The sequence below is a fragment of the Schistocerca nitens genome, chromosome 9 (genome assembly GCF_023898315.1).
Source record: "Schistocerca nitens isolate TAMUIC-IGC-003100 chromosome 9, iqSchNite1.1, whole genome shotgun sequence".
NCBI classification, from domain to species: domain Eukaryota; kingdom Metazoa; phylum Arthropoda; class Insecta; order Orthoptera; family Acrididae; genus Schistocerca; species Schistocerca nitens.
Window position 1 is genome coordinate 138,942,546 of NC_064622.1, and position 22,085 is coordinate 138,964,630.

Genomic DNA, 22,085 nt, shown 5'->3' on the forward strand with positions numbered 1-22,085 from the left:
AGTGGAGCTTGTGAATTGTGCATTGAGGCTGGTGCAGTATTTTATAGAACAGTTAACTAAGCTTGCTGATTCTATTTTAATGTATTGGTAAGATCTGCTTGAAGTATATCTGTTTGCCTTTAGGAACCAATGAAATTAACAGCCCAAAAAGTGATATATATTATGGCAACAGAAAAGCTTGTGGTAAAATTTGCTATATAAAAACTTGAAAAATAGCATTAATTTGTGATAAACAGAGACAACATATTACCATTTTCAAAGAGAAAACAAGCATTAACACAATGTTAGTTGCAATATATGCTACAGTAATGCCGATTTATTACAAAGTTAGTTTTGCACAACACTCATAACTTGAAAATTCTCAAAAATATACATTTACTCAAGTAGATATGTACTGTAACGTGGATGAGTTTTTAAAGTGAGGATACCATTGATAAAACTGTATAAAGCAGAAATACTAGCAAGTGTCTGAAGATATTGAAAAAAAAAAAAGTCTTCATTCATGTGAATATATGGTGATGAAGTTATGGAACAATTGTTTTTGAGTGAGTTTGCTGTTGCCAAAAGTTTCTTAAAAATGCTAATTATGTTTACGTTTGGCAAGTTAATAGTAATTAATTGTTGCACTTAAAAATTCAAACATACAGAATATATCATGAACGTACAGAATATATCATGATATACATGAGGTGTGACACAATCAAAGAAAGTTTACATGAAAACAACATGAACAGTAAAAATTAGAATCTGGAATTTCATATAGAACTATCTGGTGCATGTTATCACACACAAATGAATATTTGGAATGTGGATTATCTATGTAAATAACATGAAATGCGTGGATGTTTTTTAGTTGAATTTGTGACATGTTGTACACTAGTGTGCTGAAAATAAAAACTGCAGTGTCAGTTTCTCAGTCAAAATCGGATGTGGAGTCCATATTTGTAGAGTTCTGGAAAACATTTGGTATTGCATGTTATTTACAAAGATCTGAGTGCAAGGAATTGGTTCTCAGTTATGGCTTGATTGAACACTTTTAAAATGATAGAAACCATTATGTTGTCCAGAATGGTGATTGTCTCTGATGGGCAAAGTTGGAACTCTTGTTCTCCATACAGATCAATAAATTGTCAGACAGGGTGATTGGCTATCTGAGGTAGCTTGCTGGTGACTCTTACATATGGAAATACATCATCAATGAATGACTGTAGTGGGTTTGAATGACTTGGGCTGTATTTCTGTTTGAGACATTAAATAGCATATTTCTTTAAATTGGGGTAACCTGAGTTGATGCAAATGAGTTATGGAAATGTTCTTGTGGTATTCAAATCTGGTACACTGTTTGACTCAGTCATGTTGATTAAATATCTATTGTAGGCACGACGTTGTTTAACAGCATAAAATACAGTTAGTGCACATAATCAGTTTAAGGTAACATGAACTGCCAGGTTCAGTGTATTGGAAGAATCTGGGAAAGTACAGCACTTCTATAACATAAACATCTATAAAATACTCTCTATAGAATGTTTGGAAGATTCATTTTTGAATACTGAGATCATCAGCAGTTTAGAGTAAAGGTAGACATCAAAGAAATCCTGAGAAAAGTTGCTAGATTTATTCGTGATCAACTTTATCAATACAAGAGCATCACAGGAATGGTCTGCAAACTGCAGTGAGTATCTTCGGAAGGAAGGTGGTGGTGTTTTAATTAAACACTGTTGAGGAATTTCAGGGAATCAGCATATTTGTCAGACTGCAGAACACTTCTACAGCCTGTAATGTACGTCTCATATAACGGCTGCCTGGATGAGATGTGAGAGATTGGGGCTTGTACATAGATATACTAGCAATCTTTATCCTTTGCCCCATTTAGGAGTGGGACATGATAAGCAGTGACTCATTATGCACAAAGTACTCTCCACCATGCACTGAGTAGTGGCTTATGGAATAAAGGTGTAGGTGTATTATGTTTTATACTCCGTAAACTATGTGACAATATGTTGTATAGGCAAATCAACCAACAAACAATATTCAAAACCTTCAAAAATTCCAAAAGAAAGTGAAACAGCTTTTAGTGACACTCAGAGGAAAAAGTTTTATTTGATGTGCTTGATGAATGTGATTTGAACTATCAGTAGAGAAAAAAATTGTTACCTTTTTTCTTTTTGCATTCTTCAGATTTCATAGATTCACTTCACTTCTGTTACAGATTCAAATTGGTGATATCATCCCATCGCGGCAATCATTTGATTCACTCCTACGATACATATACTATGCTGATGTTAATATGCCACCAGAGGACTCCTTGTATTTATTCAGTGCACCTTACTTTTATGGGTTCACCAACAATCGACTTCAGGCATTTTGCAAGCAGAACTTGGAAATGAATATCACGTTTGAAAATGTTATTCAAATTCTTGAAGCTGCTGATAGAATGCAGGCTACAGACATGAAGAAATATGCCCTCAGCCTTATTGTGCATCACTTTGCAAAGGTGAACAATTCTTTAAAAATAGGTTGGAATGATTTCATTAGTAGTATAATCATTTCATGGCAGAAGAGAGAAAAACTAATTTTGTTATACTTTTTTTAGCATACTATGAGAATTTAGTTTTTAATTCTTTTATTATGCTTAGAAACTAATTACACAACATCAGTAGATACATTTTGGTAATAGAATGTGATGATGCATTATTAGTGAATGGCCTACAAGGGGAGAAATGTATTACTCCTATTTACATCGGTTCCATTATGTCTCTAAGAGTAATCTGAAATCTGATTAATTTATGATGTCTTGATTGGTTTCCTCTCTCAATTTGTTATCATTAACATTAAATCCAAATACTTCATCAATTTTTCAACAAAATAAAAGGTACCAGTATCAGTTTCATACGATATAATAGTAGTAATAATTCTGTATGCCATCTTGCTTTCATCAATGAAAACAAGTTACTTTCTCTTCAGTCATGTCCAATAATACAGACATTAAAAAGCTTATTGTGATTACATGACAACTAGTACACCTATCAAATAATGGCCCTGCATTTATAATGACAATGGAAGGCTGTTCAATACATCACAGCATTCATTTCTGTTTTCTTTATAAAAGTAATTGTAATTTATTGATTCAGATTTCCATCAGAGTTGCAAACAATATGTTAGTGAGCTTCAAACATTTTTGTTCATTCTCAAACCATTACCTGCATCATAAAGTAAAATGGTTGTGCAATAAATATTTTATGACATACCTGCATTTGTAAGGTTTTGCTACAGTATAATACATCACAACTATATAACAAATATTACTTGGCTGTATTACAATTGGCTTGATACATTTGAAATTCAAGAGCGTTTTTAGTTGTTTGTACATAACAATTTGTCAGGCACCTTCAGTTATTGTGCGTCCATATGCACTCTCTCTGAGATAGTAATGCTACAACTAAATATGTAGGTGCCATACTGGTGAAGGTCATGAACATCACTGCATTATTTTAAAATTGCTATTATGTCATAAGATGACAGCTTTACTGAATCATGAATCATTTTTAAAAAGGACAAAAAATCATTGTATTCAAATTCAGACTATCCATTCATTACTGTGTATGACTCCTTTTTCATCCGTTCTTATATTTTCCATTCTTAAAGTATGTCTAACTTCATTCCTTCCGGTGCCACATGTAAAATTTTCATGGCACTCTCAATACCATCCTCTGTATGCTTTGTCTTCACAAATGATGGCCAAAAAGGAGTCCTGTTGTTGGGGCTGATATGTTCCTTGTACCTAGTTATAAAACTCTCACCAGTTTGGCTTGTATATATAAAAAAAAAAATCACGTTCCACAGTGTAATCTCTATACAGCAGATGCTTAATACTTTCATTTAATTTACAATTTTGTGTCTTAGTTTAAACCTTAATTGACCTGCTGCTTGAATGTTATTTTGTACTGTTCAGGGAAAGTGTGCACTAACTTTTCCCCACACAGCCATTATATTTCAAAGTAATAAACTTTTTTCATCTTCACATGTTTTTTTTTTTTACTTTTTTATTTTTTTAGGATCTTTGTAACTAATCTTTCCTTAAAACCATTAGCTACTGCTACTTGTTTTAGGATGCATAACTTCTGCCATAATTGAGTTTGGCAGCTTACATAGCTGAGCTACCATAGCAAAGAAATACATCTTTTTATGTTGCAATAGGTGGTTGCAGTCATCCCTTATGATTGCATATGAGTATGTTAGTTTATGATAAATCGAAAATTCCAACTTATTTTTGGCCCTTGATATTTTTGAGTCTAAGAAGTCTTTCGGGCTCTTTTTCTAAAATGTATTTAATACGGTGATACTACTGGTTAAAAGTCATGTGCAGGGCATACATGTCATCCTTCCTACCCTATATTACAGTAGATCTATGTAGCATTTGTACATAACTATCTTCTGTGTCAACAGTGGATTATTCTGAAACACTATTGTGTATGTATTGTTGATAGATATGTCCACTGATAACCCTGAGAGGTGAGAGGTGAGAGGCAATTGCCCATTGCCAGACCATGTTTCTGTTGGTACACTTTCTCACCAAATTCAAAGTAATTAAAGCTCAGACTAAATTCCTTAGCTCAAGTAATTCTATTAGTTTCCCCTTTCCCATGGTGCTATTGCATATTAAATTTCTTATTATTGTTATAGTTTTGTCTGTTGGTACATTACAAGGGTGAATCAAATATAAATGGGATTTTCGTTCCCGAGCACTTCTAGTATTGTTGGGTGATGCCGTTAGGAGTAGGCCTTATATACAAAGCTTTGTCAATAATGCTCATGAAGTTGGAGCAACAGGTCACTCCACACCACTACGCAACATATAATTATAAAATTTCTTGCTTGTAAAGGAGTTCATGCAATGGAAATTTTCCAGAGACTGGCTGCACAGTTCAGGGATCAAACACTGTCAAGGATACATGTGCTTGCCTAGCATAAAGAGTTCAAGGCCGGAAGAGAACTTGTAAAAAAACACCAACAACAGTTACTGTCCTCAGACCAGCATTACAGATGATAACATTTATGCAATTTGAGACATTCTTGAAGGCAATCAGCAGGCAAGAGTATCAGAATTTGCACAGTGGGTCAGAATACATTATGGGCACCGTCAAGCAATCATCACAAATGACCTACAGTTTTCTAAAGTGTGTTCCATATGGGTCCTTCGCCTTTTCTTTGAAAATCAGAAGTTGAGATGTTCAGAGATCTGTCAGTGGCATGTAGCAAGGTGTGAGAAAGAAGGTGATGCATTTTTGAGTCAGATCATCACCTGTGTCGAAACTTGGCTCCACCACTACACTCCCAAATCCAAAAAGGCAGTGAGTAGTGGCAGAGAAAAGGGGAGGGAGCCCCAGTGAAAACTGAGAACTGACTGTCACCTGGCAATATTCTTTCGACCGGTGAGGCATTTTGCTCATTGATTTTTTGGATGAGCAATGCACGATCAATGCTGTGTACTACTGCAAGCTGTTGAAGAAGGTGAGAAATGTGCATTACTGCAAAAGACAAGACAAACCAACTCAACAGGTCGTCGTCCTCCATGACAACACCTGGCCCCATACTGCAGCTCTAAGTGTCTCCAGGCTACAGGAAACACAATGGACTCAACTTCGTCGTCCTTCTTACAGCCCAGACCTATTTTCCTGTGATTTCCAGTTGTTTGGACCACTTAAAAAAGCTCTAGGAGGATGTCTATTTGAAGATGATGATGGGTGTGGAGGAATTGGTGTGCAACTGGCTCCTGATGCAACCAGCTTCATCCTACTATGCTGTGATAAAAAAACCTTTCTTCTCACATATTTCTGAAGTGGGGAACCATGTGGAAAAAAATATTGTAGCTGCCTTTTGTCTTTCAATAAATCGTTTTGTAGAAAAAAATCCTGTATATATTTGATTCACCCTGGTAGTATATAAGCTTACTGTGTCAGCTGGCACTAGTAGCATGTCGTCAATGACCAGCCAATCTTTAGCTTCATTCACAAAAGCTACACTGCTTGGTACATTATACTTAACTGGCAGTCTGAATGAATTACAAGAAGAGAAAGCAATAACAGTAAGAGCTGACAGAAGCAGTACTCTGGTTGTAGTTACAGAAGATGATTACAGTACAAAAGTACTACAGTTTTTTTTTTTTTTAGAGAATGATGCTGTAGAAGTTGACAGAAACACAATGAAATCATTTCAAGGTACCCTTAAGAAAAAGATTGAGAGCATGCTATTTTTGTTACTTGAATCCCAAACTCCAGTGAGTCAGTGCCTTAATAAAACTGCACAGAGAGAGCAAAGGTATATGTATTATTATTGATGGAAGAGAGGTTCCAATGACAGATTGAAATAGGTTTTCATTTTAAAAAACTGCAAAGTTTGTGGATAATTTTGATATTTGTGAAGTGTATTTGGAACAAATACAACAGTACTCATTGGTTACTGGGAACTCAACTAAAAGACAAAATAAACCTGCAGTGGATTGATAGATCGTACATAGCTACACAAAAAACAACAAAATTGTGCCTTCTTTAGTGAGAACTATCATCCATGAATTGTTTTTCTGAAACCATGATAGAACATTTGAGAAGCTTCAGCAATGGAGTTGAAAGGAGATATCAAGATTCTACAGGGAAGAAGCATAGGTTTTCTTTAGCAGCGTCCTCATATAGAAGATGCCATCACTGAATCTGAATCTGAACTATGTAAGGGATGTTATTATGTTGAGTGTTTAGGAAGAATAGCTGTGTATGGCCCATTAAAAGGTCAGAATAGGAAGGTGCTAAGTGAGTACCCATAGCAGATTTATGCATTTATTTTGCCTCCAAGGTAGAAATAACTGTAGTCAGAATGTGCTTAGCCAAAAAGATTAGGAATGGCTTGTGCATGAAAAGGATTCTGCAGAAGGTAGTGTTTCATGTCAATAAGACCATGAATATTGGGGATATTGGTGTACCTGGAGGTAGCATCCAGAGTGACAGACCAGGGTAAGTAGTGAAACTGAAACTCACATTAGCAGAGAAGTGATTCATGTCTGGACTGTGGTAAGCAGTGTTGCAGAAAGTTGTTAGGAAATGCTGTGTACCAAGGCCAAGGTTCTTTGAGTGTGAATATTGTGACCTGCCATGATGGGATGATTAATAGAAAGACCAGTGGAGTCAGATTTATGGAGCTCTGAGACCACATAAAAGGTTGTTGTACATGGGACTTACCAATGTCAGGAGGAAGATGGTGACAGGTTCTGTGATGGACCAAATACTTTAATTAGCTGTTTGAAGGTCATGTACTTCAGGGACAGTGTCGTAGCCATAATGTTTATAAGCAAAGGTGATGAAAAGCGGTGACAATCAGCTGCGTAATAACTACGATTCATGACAATATGGTGGTGCACTTGTCACAAGAAGAATAATAAGTTCAGAATCTGTTTGTGGGTTATTAACAGCCCTTTGTTCCATAACTGTGACACTCATTGGAAAAAAACACTTGGAAATGAAAGCTGACAACAGGTTGAAAGTGAGAAATTAACAAGGTGTGAAAAGGGTAGAGGGGAACAGAAGGTTTTTGCAATTGGTTAGGATAAGGATCAGTGTGTGCTTCAGATCAGTTGTGGTCAGTTGGTGTTGATGAAATGCTTCCACTGAAGAAAATGAGTACAGGAAAACTGGTCCATAAAATGTGCTCTATGGTCAAATAACTGCCAGTTATTTTCAAATCCATCCCTTCTTCCTATCATATCTTCCCCACTCTCATCTCCCATCCTGTTTATCTGCAGCCCTCTGCCAATGCACCTGCCCATATTTCCCCACTCCTTTCCTTTTTTGTTCCCTTTTTTTCCAACCTCCCTGCCTCACAACCTCCTGACACTGCACCGGTTGGCAGTCTAATCTCCGCGCACTCCACCAGACAGCACTCGTCTCTCTCCCCACCTGTACACTATTCTGTTATCTCTTCCCCTTCCCCCTCCCCTTCCCCCACCACCTCCAGATTGCTGCTTGCATCCCACGTGATGCTGAATTCTGGTCCGAGATGCTGGAGTTGGCGATCATGTGCACGTGAGGTGTGCTTGCTTGCTTGCGTGTGTGTGTGTGTGTGTTTACTGATGAAGGCTGTGGCCAAAAGCTATATGTGAGTGTCTTTTAATTTCTATGTTGTTGACATTCCCACCTGGAGTTTCCACTGTTTGAAATTTGAAATACATGTATAATATTTGTATGTTGAACTTTTCTGAAATTTATGCAGTTTAATTTATGGCTTTATCAGCGTTTGGAAAAAAATCATAGGTTTCATGTACATGTTAGGTTTAATCTGACTGACTAACTACTAGGAATCTAAGTGTATCAGCTTATATCTAGTATAACAATCTGATGTGAACTTGTCATTTGCTGTTAAATTCTACAAATGATTAGAAATTTTAGTTTTGACATACTTTCCTTTTGACATACTCCATGATTCTTACAGGTTGCAAGATTGCCGAAGATGCGGTCTCTTGGTCGGGAATTGCTTCTTGATATTCTGGAAGCCCTTGCTGATGACATGAGTGATTCTAAGCTTTGCCAGGATATGACAAGTGTTAGTCTCAACAGTGACACTTGACTGTATGATTAATTATTTCTTTCTGTGAAATAAAGTTTGAAGAAACTGTCACATCATTCTCCCTTCCTTTTTTTCTTAAATATTACAGTGAGAGAATTTAGTTCAGCATGATAACATATTTGAAATTTTTAGTGGGGATAATGCTTACAGAAATGTTACTACAGAGTGTATCATAAAGTCTTCCAATCTTGCCTTGAGGGACTTGGGAAGATAATCAGCGCAATGTGCTGATGTGTTACCAAAGTGTGGAACAGTTGAAATAAGGTAAATAAAACATGAATTGTTCAACCTGGCTAAAATCCTACAGCTAAAACAGCAGGTGGTGGTTTTGGATGAGAACAGCAAAGCAGTTGAGGGGGTAGAGTCTTGACTATGGCACTTGTGGCAGTTTCCGGTGACTATAGGAAGCCGTGTGGTGCTGGTGTGCAAGACTCACACATTGCCTTCATCATTGGACTTACTTGGAGGTGTTTTGCCGATCTTCTTTTCAGGATAGCTGGCTGTGTCGATCTCCCCAACCTCTTCTCCGAAGATGTAATGCTGTTTGGAGGAATTTTCTCAACTCTCAAAATGTTTCTGTACACTTAAGATACGTTTAAATCAATGCCACTATATTTTCACTTCCACAAACAGAACACCACATAATAGTTTTCGCATAAACAAACAATATTTCGTAAGCCCAATGACTTGCGGACCGTCAGAACTATTAAGTATTTTTACAATAAATTCAGTTCCAGAGGTTTCCCATAGTTCTGGCAAGCCCACCCTCAGAATCTCAAGAGAGTGAGTAAGTAAGTAAGTGAGTGTCTTTCTTTTCTTATAACATAATTCAACTATTCACAAATTCACAATAATGACTGACGTAGCACCGTCACGGAGTAAGATGCGCTTGCTCCTTGTGCTGGGTGTATGGCTTCTGTGGCGAGTGTGGCAACCACTTGCCCATGTTAATCAACAGTCCACATTGTAGCATTCTCCTGATACACATGCACCCTGTGCCCACAGAAAACCGGCACGAGGTAGACACTCTCCCGTCTCTCACACTCGTATGTAAAATATTGGGTGTTCGAGACAGTGGAAAGCCGAGAGTCTTTATAACTGGTGTTGAAATTTTTGATGCACTACACACTGTACTCCATGGAGTCACCATGGGATTTGTCCTTGGCCCACTGCTGTTTCTTTGTTTACAGGGTGTTACAAAAAGGTACGGCCAAACTTTCAGGAAACATTCCTCACACACACAGAAAGAAAATATGTTATGCGGACATGTGTCCGGAAACACTTACTTTCTATGTTAGAGCTCATTTTGTTACTTCTCTTCAAATCACATTAATCATGGAATGGAAACACACAGCAACTGAACGTACCAGCGTGACTTCAAACACTTTGTTACAGGAAATGTTCAAAATGTCCTCCGTTAGCGAGGATACATGCATCCACCCTCTGTCGCATGGAATCCCTAATGCGCTGATGCAGCCCTGGAGAATAGCGTATTGTATCACAGTCTTCCACAATATGAGCACGAAGAGTCTCTACATTTGGTACCGGGGTTGCGTAGACAAGGGCTTTCAAATGCCCCCATAAATGAAAGTCAAGAGGGTTGAGGTCAGGAGAGCGTGGAGGCCATGGAATTGGTCCACCTCTACCAATCCATCGGTCACCGAATCTGTTGTTGAGAAGCATACGAACACTTCGACTGAAATGTGCAGGAGCTCCATCGTGCATGAACCACATGTTGTGTCGTACTTGTAAAGGCACATGTTCTAGCATCACAGGTAGAGTATCCCGTATGAAATCATGATAACGTGCTCCATTGAGCGTAGGTGGAAGAACATGGGGCCCAATCAAGACATCACCAACAATGCCTGCCCAAACGTTCACAGAAAATCTGTGTTGATGACGTGATTGCACAATTTAGTGCGGATTCTCGTCAGCCCACAAATGTTGATTGTGAAAATTTGCAATTTGATCACGTTGGAATGAAGCCTCATCCATAAAGAGAACATTTGCACTGAAATGAGGATTGACACATTGTTGGATGAACCATTCACAGAAGTTTACCCGTGGAGGCCAATCAGCTGCTGATAGTGCCTGCACACGCTGTACATGGCACGGAAACAACTGGTTCTCCTGTAGCACTCTCCATACAGTGATGTTGTCAACGTTACCTTTTACAGCAGCAACTTCTCTGATGCTGACATTAGGGTTATCACCAACTGCACGAAGAATTGCCTCGTCCATTGCAGGTGTCCTCGTCGTTCTAGGTCTTCCCCAGTCCCGAGTCATAGGCTGGAATGTTCCATGCTCCCTAAGACGCCATTCAATTGCTTCGAACATCTTCCTGTCGGGACACCATCGTTCTGGAAATCTGTCTCGATACAAACGTACCGCCCCACGGCTATTGCCCCATGCTAATCCATACATCAAATGGGCATCTGCCAACTCCGCATTTGTAAACATTGCCTGACTGCAAAACCACGTTCGTGATGAACACTAACCTGTTGATGCTACCTACTGATGTGCTTGATGCTAGTACTGTAGAGCAATGAGTCGCATGTCAACACAAGCACCGAAGTCAACATTACCTTCCTACAATTGGGTCAACTGGCAGTGAATCGAGGAAGTACAGTACATACTGATGAAACTAAAATGAGCTCTAACATGGAAATTAGGCGTTTCCGGACACATGTCCACATAGCATCTTTTCTTTATTTGTGTGTGAAGAATGTTTCCTGAAAGTTTGGCCGTACCTTTTTGTAACACCCTCTATACACATACACACAAGAGGTGTGTGGGGAAAGTAATGAGACTGATTTGTTACCTACCAAAGTTTTTAATTTTTTAAAACAATTATATTGTTCTTTTCAAAGTAGTTTCCTTCAGTAGTGTTACACCACCTAAGCTATTTCTAGTCCTGGTAGCAGCGCAGAAAGGCTTCAACTGGTAGGGCCTTTAACACGTTGGTCACATTCTTTTGAATGTTCTCCAGAGTTCCAAAATGGCTTCCTTTAAAGACATTTTTCAATTTTAAGAAAAGAAAGCCACATGACCTCAGACCAGCTGATTACGAGGACTGTGTAACTACAGGAATGCCTTTTCAGAGCAAAAATCCCTTGATTGAAGTGGCCGTGTGACATGGGGCATTGTCACGATGCAGCATCCACCTGACTGTAATCTCTGGTCTCACTTGATTCACCCTTTCCCTGAGCCTTTATTTGTAAAACACTTGGTTGACAGTTTGTCTTGGAGGAACAAATTCTTTATGCACAATACCCTATTGATTTGATTTGTTCATTTACCTTTTTTCAGACAAGGAGATGTCTCAGTGTGCTGCTCTTCACTTTGCTGCTTTGTCTTTGGATCATACTCAAAAATCCAGGATTCATCACATGTGATCACACGACTGAACCATTTGTAGTCATTGGCAATCCTCTCTAGAAGACAAATGCATATATTTCTTCAGTTACCCTCCTGCTCAGCTGTGAGATTTTTCAGCTCCATTTTGACACAAATCTTTCACTTGTTTGAAACTTTTGTCAAAATTTTATGTATGATGAAAGTATTTCAGTTTAACAGTTTGCCTGTCATTGTTATTGTTAAACATTGGTCTTTTCTCGTAGGAGCATAAACAAGTTGGATGTTTTGTTGGTTTTTGAAGCTGAAGGTCTCCCTGTACAAGGTTCATCTTCAACGTGTTCACAGCCTTCCAAAAATGATTCGCGCCAGTGAAAAACTTGTGGTCTTGACGAGCAATGTTCCCCATTGGCCTGTTTCAACTTTTCAAAGGTCTCACTCATGGATCCCCCAAATTTAACACAAAACTTGACCAAATGAGATGGTGCAGTGGTTAGCACACTGGACTCACATTGGGGAGCATGGCAGTTTAAACCCGCATCTGGCCATCCTGATTTAGATTTTGCGTGGTTTCCCTAAATCGCTACAGGCAATGCCAGGATGGTTCCTTTGAAAGGGCAAAACCGACTTCCTTCCCCGTCCTTCCCTAATCCCATTTGACCAATGTTCTCCCAGTTTGGTCCCCTCCTCCCAGATCAACAAACCAACCACAAAACTTGATGCCATAATGTCGTTCTAAATTTTGCTGTTCCATTTTTATAGCACACAACAAAAATACAGCTTCACTAATGGCAGATTTAAGAATCACATGAGGGCTGTATGGAGATGATTCTTGGACTGAGCATCTAAAAGGGATGAACACACTGGTCTAGACAAGCAGAACAACACAATGTTGCCAGATCAATCACAATGTTGTCATTCTTATTACTTTTCTCACACATCTCTTAAATATCTTATCTTTGTCAAACAAAACTGATGTTAATAGCGTTGTGACAAAACAACAAACGGTCCACCAACAGTTTACCGATCTAGATGCTCTAAGCAGTAGCAGAACTATTCTGGTATTTTGTGTATAAAATCCAACATGTTAGCTTATTTTGTATGATATTCCACTTGAGTCGCTAGTTTGTCACAGTTATGTTGGCAAGATGATTGCTTTTAGTTAGTGGTTTCCATGAAGGTTTCTTGAATTCTGATGTGATGCACATTTATCTCTGATTTGAAATTGATACTGATGTACACAATCATAATTGAGGGATACAGGGCCTCTAAAATATAGTCTGTTTTTACCAGAGACATTGGGTACTTATTTTCTGACCAACCAACCTCTTTCTAGGTTCAGAATTTCATTCAAAGGATGTGCATGTACCATTAAGACAGGTTACTTTTTCATACTGACACAAACCAAGCAGCAGCAATCAACAGGATGGTTCGCACTAGCACAAGATTACGTGTGCATGTAACTCAGCCAGCGACAACTGCAGAGACTTCTTTTCTGAAGAGACATTGCATGTTTCATGCTTTTTAAGTTAAATTATAAAAATCAATATACAGTACAAGTATTAACTGATAGGTGAATAAGTTACAGTTTCACACAGATGGATTATGGAATATGTACATAAATAAAATAAATGTATGTAAATAAAAATAAATATGTTTAAAATGAATGAAATGGGTGTGTCAATCTGATGTAGCACAAATAATTTCAACATACAGTGCAATATCCCTACACAGTGATGGGTAACCCTGTTATGGAAAAGTACCATTTTGAGAATTATAAATGCTGACTGTCATATTTTGCAGAGAGAATTTCCTGAATAAGCAATGGGAAAAGTTAACCCAGGGCACATAGTAGATGTGAAATTTATTCCTTCCTAAAAACTATTTTCACAACAAACAGGTCAGGGGCAATTACAGTGGAAGGGGAAGAAGAGGAGGGGCCTAACATTTAAGATCATAGGATCTTGGACTAGGAAGAGAGAGCTTTATTTAGTGCAGAGAGTTAATCAATAATTAAAAGGATTCTACTAACTGTATCAAAAAAATTCTTTAGCATATTATCAAGGAAGCAGAATCCGTGTACTATAGACAAAAAAAAAAAAATCAAAATTCCAAGAACAAAGCAAAGGAAGTTTTGGGGTATTATTAGGCATATTACAAATAAATTTGATAAGCCGAATGATATTAAACTCCTTGATGACAGCAGCAGTGAGGAAAATGATGCTGAATTAGTCATTGGCCACTAAATTCACTTATTTATTTCTAACAGTAGCTGAAAACACAAGGAGAAAAAACTGATTGAGAAATTATAAAAATCGGTAGGTTTTTGAAAGTCGGGCCTGGCGGCAGGAAGGGCATCCGGCCACCCCTTAAAACTAACCTTGACAAATCTGTTCCTAACCGTGCCGACCCTGTGACACCACTGGACAAGGCACCATCAAAAGAAAGAAGAAAGAAAGTAGGTTTTTGAAAGTAGTATCTGTTCAGGTTACAATGTGAATGTCCCCCATAGCATAAAACTATACCTACCAATCTGTATCCAAGGCGCAGCGCACATTTCAAGCAGCTGTTCGACTGGATGGTGGTGTATCTGGGCACAATCATCGACCTAGTTAATAAGAAATGTGATTCACCTGTTCTACTGATCCATAGTCCAACCTCAATGATCCCATGTCCGTTGACATAATAATTGAGGATTTTATTTGTCACCGTGGGATCATGTAGCAGACATCTGCTGCAGAGCCCCATGTTCACCAATGTGCACTGTAGTGCGTACTCTGAAATGTAGCATGTTTAATCCAACCATTTAACATGCTACAGCGAACCATAATTATCTCATTATCATAACTACAGAATCATGATCACACCATAAACATACATGTATTTGTCAGCTTTTCTATATGGTAAAAAATTTCGTATCTTTACTACCCCAGATCAATTTCTCCAACCCTGAACGATGCTTTCACTTAAAGTTGGTTCAGGAGTTGTCATGGTTTGAAAACATTGTACATTCATTACTATACAAAACTACATGTGTCAAAATTGAAGCCAGCTTTGCAGACCTATTACTCCTGATTCAGAGAAAGTAATTGGTTTATCTTAAATTTTGATAGTTTGAGAGTTGTGAATTAAGATACACTTTCAAAATACACCCATTTTTTATGTTGTAACATGTTTCTAAAATCTGTTTTGATAATACTGAAGCCTGAAATTTTCTGATCATGGTAATGTTCTTAATTTCCCATATTTTGGATTTTAAGGGGAATATTAAAAATTTAAACCTTTGTTAAACTTTTTGTGGGTGGTATTTTTTTGGTATCAATTGTGGTAATTTTATTTTTGTGATTTAGGACCAAAAACTATGGTTGTATATTTTGGAACCTTTGTGAGCTGTTAAAACTATGGTGGTTAATAGATTTTCTTCTTCCCTTTTGTGAGCTGTTGTGTGTCGCTATTGAAGATAAAAATATATATAAAAAACAGAAATTTTTTTTTACTTCAATAATATTTACGTTTCATGTTTACAAGTGGTTTATGTTCAACATTAACAATTTAGTGCCCATAAACAATTAATATTTCTTTCTCAAACAAAATTTCAAATGATCGTCATGGTTTTTTTTTTAATTTTCCTTGATACTGTCAGAAGCACGGTTCAATGCACAGGGGTAGGCCTACTCTGCAGAAGCAGCATATGTATTGTATTCTCGTGTCTTGAGCTTGCTTGTTGAATATGATCTGGTATGGTGTCCTTCTTGGTTATAATGATTACTGTTCATCCTTTCTTTCTGCAGGGTGTGAAGTCTTCTTCTTCTTCTTCTTCTTCTTCTTCTTCTTCCTCCTTTCCAAGTCCTAATCAGAAGTTCAATTGATCTTGGTATCCGTCTTTTCCTTCATTCATTTTGTACAGTGTAAGGGCATGTACAATTGCCAATTCTAGTAGGAAGTATGGAGTCCCATCACACCACTTACAAGAATATTGACCTACTGCTTAATGTTATCTAAATTGATCTAAGTGATCTGCATCTCCCATTATATCATTGTATGTTGCCACAGCTGTTCAGTGTGTAATATTGCTCATAGTATCATCCTTAGCCTTCCCCGAGACAAGTGTGGTGTCTCTAAGATTGTCTGAAGCAGTCAAAATAGAGACATGTTTTTTGTCAATCCTTAGCTGTGATATCATATTTGAATTCAAACTGAAATTCTCCTATTTTAAACGTACATTTCTCTTTCATTACTGAAGGCAGTCCTTTCTGGTTTGCTGTCACAGTGCTTATTGAATAGATACCATTGTTCAACAGCAGTGTCATTAAATTCACAGTGGTGAAGAAGTTGTCAAATGCTACCACACTGTCGCCAAGTTTCATATCTTGGATGAGGCTAATGACTACCCACTCCCCCACAGAATTTCCCATGGATCCATTGCCTTATTTTATGTGTAAATATCAGATTTTGTGACATAGCCTGTCTCTGAGTCTGCGAAACACCACCCCCTGTATCCTCATTTGATTGGTTTCAAAGGCATATATTGCTTGAGTGATGTCTCCCTGTTGAAAGGTAGAATATTTTCATCCACAACAAATACCACACTTGCAGTATATGGCTTATGAATTGTGTTGCGCAGAAAAGTCATGATTTGGATGCCCTCTTGGAGGATTCAGTATATTGTCATTTATGAGAATCTTTTTGAAATGTTTGTAAGTCATAGGGTGACGTAGAGCAGGTTCTGAACTCCAGTAGTCCATTACTCTTGGCAACATAACAATACCCATCGAAGATATTTACCTGTTACTCTTCTACAGATAAATCATTCCAGTTTTTTGTCACCTCATATACAGTCTGACCAGATTTACCATGTTTTGTTTCAGTTTCTCTCCATACAGGTTTGCTTCTGAGCCACATGCTCTAACACCAAAGTGGCAAATAAAGAAAAGGAAGTAGTCTATCTCTGTGCTGTGGTTATTAAATAGGTGACTGACAACTGGTTCTCCTTGTATATCAATGTTAAGCAAGTAGCAAACAATAGTGTCACCTGACCATTCCTCTTCTGCTGACAGCTCTTCTGCATTTATGGAACCATCACTAGAAATCTTTTATCTCCACAGCACAAAACTGTTTTACATTACTATTTAATCAGACCGTGGAATAAAACACAGATTAGGGCGCTGCATAATGTCTGAAACAGAATTCATTTTCTGTAACTTCATGTCTTACTGTTTAAGAATACTCAGGACTGTTAGGTACTGAAAATGGCAAATTTTTGTGGCATGTATTTCATTCTACAGACTTCTTTCTTGACATTTTACTACAATAGATAACAAACAATTGTTATATGATTAATAAATGATAAACTAATTTTCAAATTATATTTCGTTGTTAAGAGAGCAAAACCTCATATCTAAAAATTATGTATTTTTCAGAAAACTAAAAAAAAAATCTTACACATACAAGTTTTAATTGATATAAGTCATATTACTGCTGAGCCATAAACTAAAGAGAGAAATCTGCTGCACATATTATTCAGCCATTTTTGCTATTTATGACCTCCTTTAACAAGATACGAGATTTTGCAATAAAACATTGTTAACATACAATAAGATAAAGAGTTCTTGTATTCAAGTAGTTTTCAATGTTACTGACTGAATGTAGCTTACAAACACATAAAACAAATATAATTTAAATTTAAACCCTTTTCACACAAAAATTAAAGTTATAGAAAAGCTCTTTGTGGTTTTTGTGCAGTTTTCTTGACTTCTTTGCACAAAAGACCTTTGTAAAAAGGATGACAACCTCTCAGAATAACTGATTTTTGAGACATTAAATCATGATCCTTTTGTGTTTAAATTGCAACTGATCCAGTTCACATAATGTAGTTTTTTACACACCTGACAACTGGATTGAGGAGTCTTGGAAGTAACCACCAATCCACCTCAAAATCCTGTTTATATTCAATGCCCACACATAGATCTCCTACTTTGTCATACAAAGTGATTTATAGTACAGAACTCAAGAAAATCTTTAAAAATTCGTGAGATATGTTCTTTATACTGGCCCCATTTGCCCCGTCTTACTTTTTTTATCACATTAAAATAAATAGCTGGGAATAGAATACCCTGTTTCTCTTTCTGCATCATTTGACATCTCCTGTCTTGTCTTCTCTTTCTTCATCTGGTGAGCATTGTATTTGACCCTCTGGAGTATTATGTAACTTGTTAGAAAAACAGATCACAGCTCATCTTTTTCTGGATAGAATCCATGTTATTTTCTTTTGTTTCTTTTACAAATGAATGTCTTCCAGCAACTGGTTCAATAGCAGGAGTCACTTTTGAATGGTCTGTACAATTTCACTAAATGATGAAAAATGTGGCTCTAAATAAAGCTTGGAAGTAGATGCTTGGCAATAATGTGATGGAAACTTGGGAATTTTATCTAAAAATTTACGAACATACTCCATCAGTGTATTACTTCTTTCCAGTCCTTTCCTCTTTACTGTTTTTAATTGAACAGCTGAAAGAAAATCATCGTCTTCTACTTTTAAATTGTATTGAGAACAACTTTTTCTTCTTGATTCTCGTACATTGAGTTTTTGTTTAAATTCTTTCCTGTGAACTAAGGTAGCTGCTTACTAGTATACTTTGTGTTGTCCTCTGTTCACATTTTACCAGAATGTATTAAATATTTGACTACCATTCTCGCCAGATATTGAAGAACTGATTCTCTTCTTCTTTGATTTGCTACAGAGTTTCTATGAGCATCGTGGACCCACTTTTATAGGTTCTCTTGTTATTTCAATTTATTCTCCCCTTTTCTTACCCACAGTACTTAACATTCTTTGCCTTTCATTCTAGAAATTTTTGCAACTTTTATTTTCCATACACAAGATTTTGCTGTACATTTCTTTGCACACGTTCTTGTTATTTCATTACTTTCATACATAGGTTCTGCTATGTGCTTGATGTGACTAGTCATTAGCTACATCTCTTTTTCTTATTCTAACTTATTTAGTAGAACCTTACAGTCAACTGTATGAAAAGTGGTAGAACAACACACTAATAAGAGGTATTACAGTTTGCAAGCTATCAGACCCACTGGCTGAAAGTTTGCAAACTATAATACCTGTTATATGTGTGTTCTTCTGCCGCCTCTTGGTGAGTAGACTTTATATACCCAGTTACATTATATTTTCAAAAATTGATTATTTTCATTGATAAAATGTATCAAAAGAATTAAGATATGTGGAAAAAAAAATTTTTGAGACACACTGATCCGTGTCTAGAGCATTAAGTGCCACTTTTTTAAAGTCTGTTATGGCTAATTCTCAAGGAAGTCTGCAGACATTTTACCAAACCAGTGTGATATTGTAGAATTTCTGTCTTTTTATATAAGTGATATGATTAGTTTGAGAACACACATTGCCCCTCCAATACTAAATTGGTGATCCCTTGATGCCTCAGAACATGTCCTACCAACCAATCCCTTCTTCTAGTCAAGTTGTGTGACAAACTTCTCTTCTCCCCAATCCTATTCAGTACCTCCTCATTAATTATACGATCTACCCATCTAATCTTCAGCATTCTTCTGTAGCACCACATTTCAAAAGCTTCTATTCTCTTCTTCTCCAGACTATTTATCATCTATGTTTCACTTCCATACATGGCTACACTCCATACAAATACTTTCAGAAACGACTTCATGACACTTAAACCTATACTCGATGTTAACAAATTTCTCTTCTTCAGAAACGCTTTCCTTGCCATTGCCAGTCTACATTTTATATCCTCTCTACTTCGACCATCATCAGTTATTTTGCTTCCCTAATAGCAAAACTCCTTTACTACTTTAAGTGTCTCATTTCCTAATCTAATTCCCTCAGCATCACCTGACTTATTTCGACTACATTCCATTATCCTTATTTTGCTTTTGTTGATGTTCATCTTATATCTTCCTTTCAAGACACTATCCATTCCGTTCAACTGCTCTTCCAAGCCCTTTGCTGTCTCTGACAGAATTACAATGTCATCGGCGAACCTCAAAGTTTTTACTACTTCTCCATGGATTTTAATACCTACTCTGAATTTTTCTTTTGTTTCCTTCACTGCTTGCTCAATATACAGACTGAATAACATTGGGGAGAGGCTACAACCCTGTCTCACTCCCTTCCCAACAACTGCTTCCCTTTCGTGTCCCTCAACTCTTATAACTGCCATCTGGTTTCTGTACAAATTGTAAATAGCCTTTCACTCCCTGCATTTTACCCCTGCCATCTTCAGAATTTGAAAGAGAGTATTCCAGTCAACAATGTCAAAAGCTTTCTCTAAGTCTACAAATGCTAGATGCTAGAAACGTAGGTTTGCCTTTTCTTAATCTAGCTTCTAAGATAAGTCGTAGGGTCAGTATTGCCTCACGTGTTCCAATATTTCTACGGAATCCAAACTGATCTTCCCCGAGGTCTGATTCTACCAGTTTTTCCACTCGTCCGTAAAGAATTCATGTTAGTATTTTGCAGCTGTGACTTATTAAACTGATAGTTCGGTAATTTTCGCATCTGTCAACACCTGCTTTCTTTAGGATTGGAATTATTATATTCTTCTTGAAGTCTGAGGGTATTTCACCTGTCTCGTATACCTTGCTCACCAGATGGTAGAAGTTTCTCAAGACTGGCTCTCCCAAGGCTGTTAGTAGTTCTAATGGAATGTTGTCTACTCCCAGGGCCTTGTTTCGACTCAGGTCTTTCAGTGCTCTGTCAAACTCTTCACGCAGTATCATATCTCCCATTTCATCTTCATCTACATCCTCTTCCATGTCCATAATATTGTCCTCAAGAACATCACCCTTGTATAGACCCTCTATATACTACTTCCACCTTTGTGCTTTCCCTTCTGAGCTCTTGATATTCATACAAGTGGTTCTATTTTCTCCAAAGGTTTCTTTAATTTTACTGTAGGCAGTATCTATCTTACCCCTGGTGAGATAAGCCTTTACATCCTTACATTTGTCCTCTAGCCATTCCTGCTTAGCCATTTTACTCTTCCTGTCGATCTCATTTTTGAGACGTTTGTATTCCTTTTTGCCTGCTTCATTTACTGCATTTTTATATTTTCTCCTTTCATCAATTAAGTTCAATATTTCTTATGTTACCCAAGGATTTCTAGTAGCCCTCGTCTTTTCACCTACTTTATCCTCTGCTGCCTTCACTAAATCATCCCTCAAAGCTACCCATTCTTCTTCTGCTGTATTTCTTTCCCCCATTCGTGTCAGTTGTTCCCTCACGCTCTCCCCGAAACTCTGTACAACCTCTGGTTTACTTAGTTTATCCACGTCCCATCTCCTTAAATTCCCACCTTTTTTTCAGTTTCTTCAGTTTTAATCTACAGTTCATAACCAATAAATTGAGGTCAGAGTCCACATCTGCCCATGGAAATGTCTTACAATTTAAAACCTGGTTCCTAAATCTCTGTCTTACCATTATATAATCTATCTGAAACCTTCCAGTATCTCCAGGCCTCTTCCATGTATACAACCTTCTTTCATGATTCTTGAACCAAGTGTTAGCTATGATTAAGTTGTACACTGTGCAAAATTCTACCAGGTGGCTTCCTCTTTCATTTCTTCCCCCCAATCGATATTCACCTACTATGTTTCCTTCTCTCCCTTTTCCTACTACCGAATTCCAGTCACCCATGACTATTAAATTTTCGTCTCCCTTCACTATCTGAATAATTTTTTTTATCTCATCATACATTTCTTCAATTTCTTCATCATCTGCAGAGCTAGTTGGCATATAAACTTGTAATACTGTAGTAAGCGTGGGCTTCGTGTCTATCTTGGCCACAATAATGCGTTCACTATGCTGTTTGTAGTAGCTTACCCACACTCCTACTTTTTTGTTCATTATTAAACCTACTCCTGCATTACCCCTATTTGATTTTGTATTTATAACCCTGTATTCGCCTGACCAAAAGTCTTGTTCCTCCTGCCACTGAACTTCACCAATTCCCACTATATCTAACTTTAACCTATCCATTTCCCTTTTTAAATTTTCTAACCTACCTGCCCGATTAAGGGATCTGACATTCCATGCTCCGATCCGTAGAATGCCAGTTTTCTTCTCCTGATAACGA

At 37.4% G+C, this 22,085-nt stretch overlaps 1 protein-coding gene across 2 annotated transcripts in view; it reads left to right on the forward strand.

Annotated features, from left to right (window-relative positions):
- Positions 1–8,661, forward strand: part of LOC126203163 (leucine-zipper-like transcriptional regulator 1) — a 179,472-nt gene extending 170,811 nt beyond the window's left edge. For both annotated transcript variants that reach the window (XM_049937404.1, XM_049937405.1), the window contains 2 exons: positions 2,210–2,494; positions 8,476–8,661. In XM_049937404.1, the coding sequence (XP_049793361.1) occupies positions 2,210–2,494; positions 8,476–8,610 (420 nt within the window). In that variant the 3' untranslated portion in view covers positions 8,611–8,661. The remainder of the gene's footprint in view (positions 1–2,209; positions 2,495–8,475) is intronic.
- Positions 8,662–22,085: the final 13,424 nt, after the last annotated feature.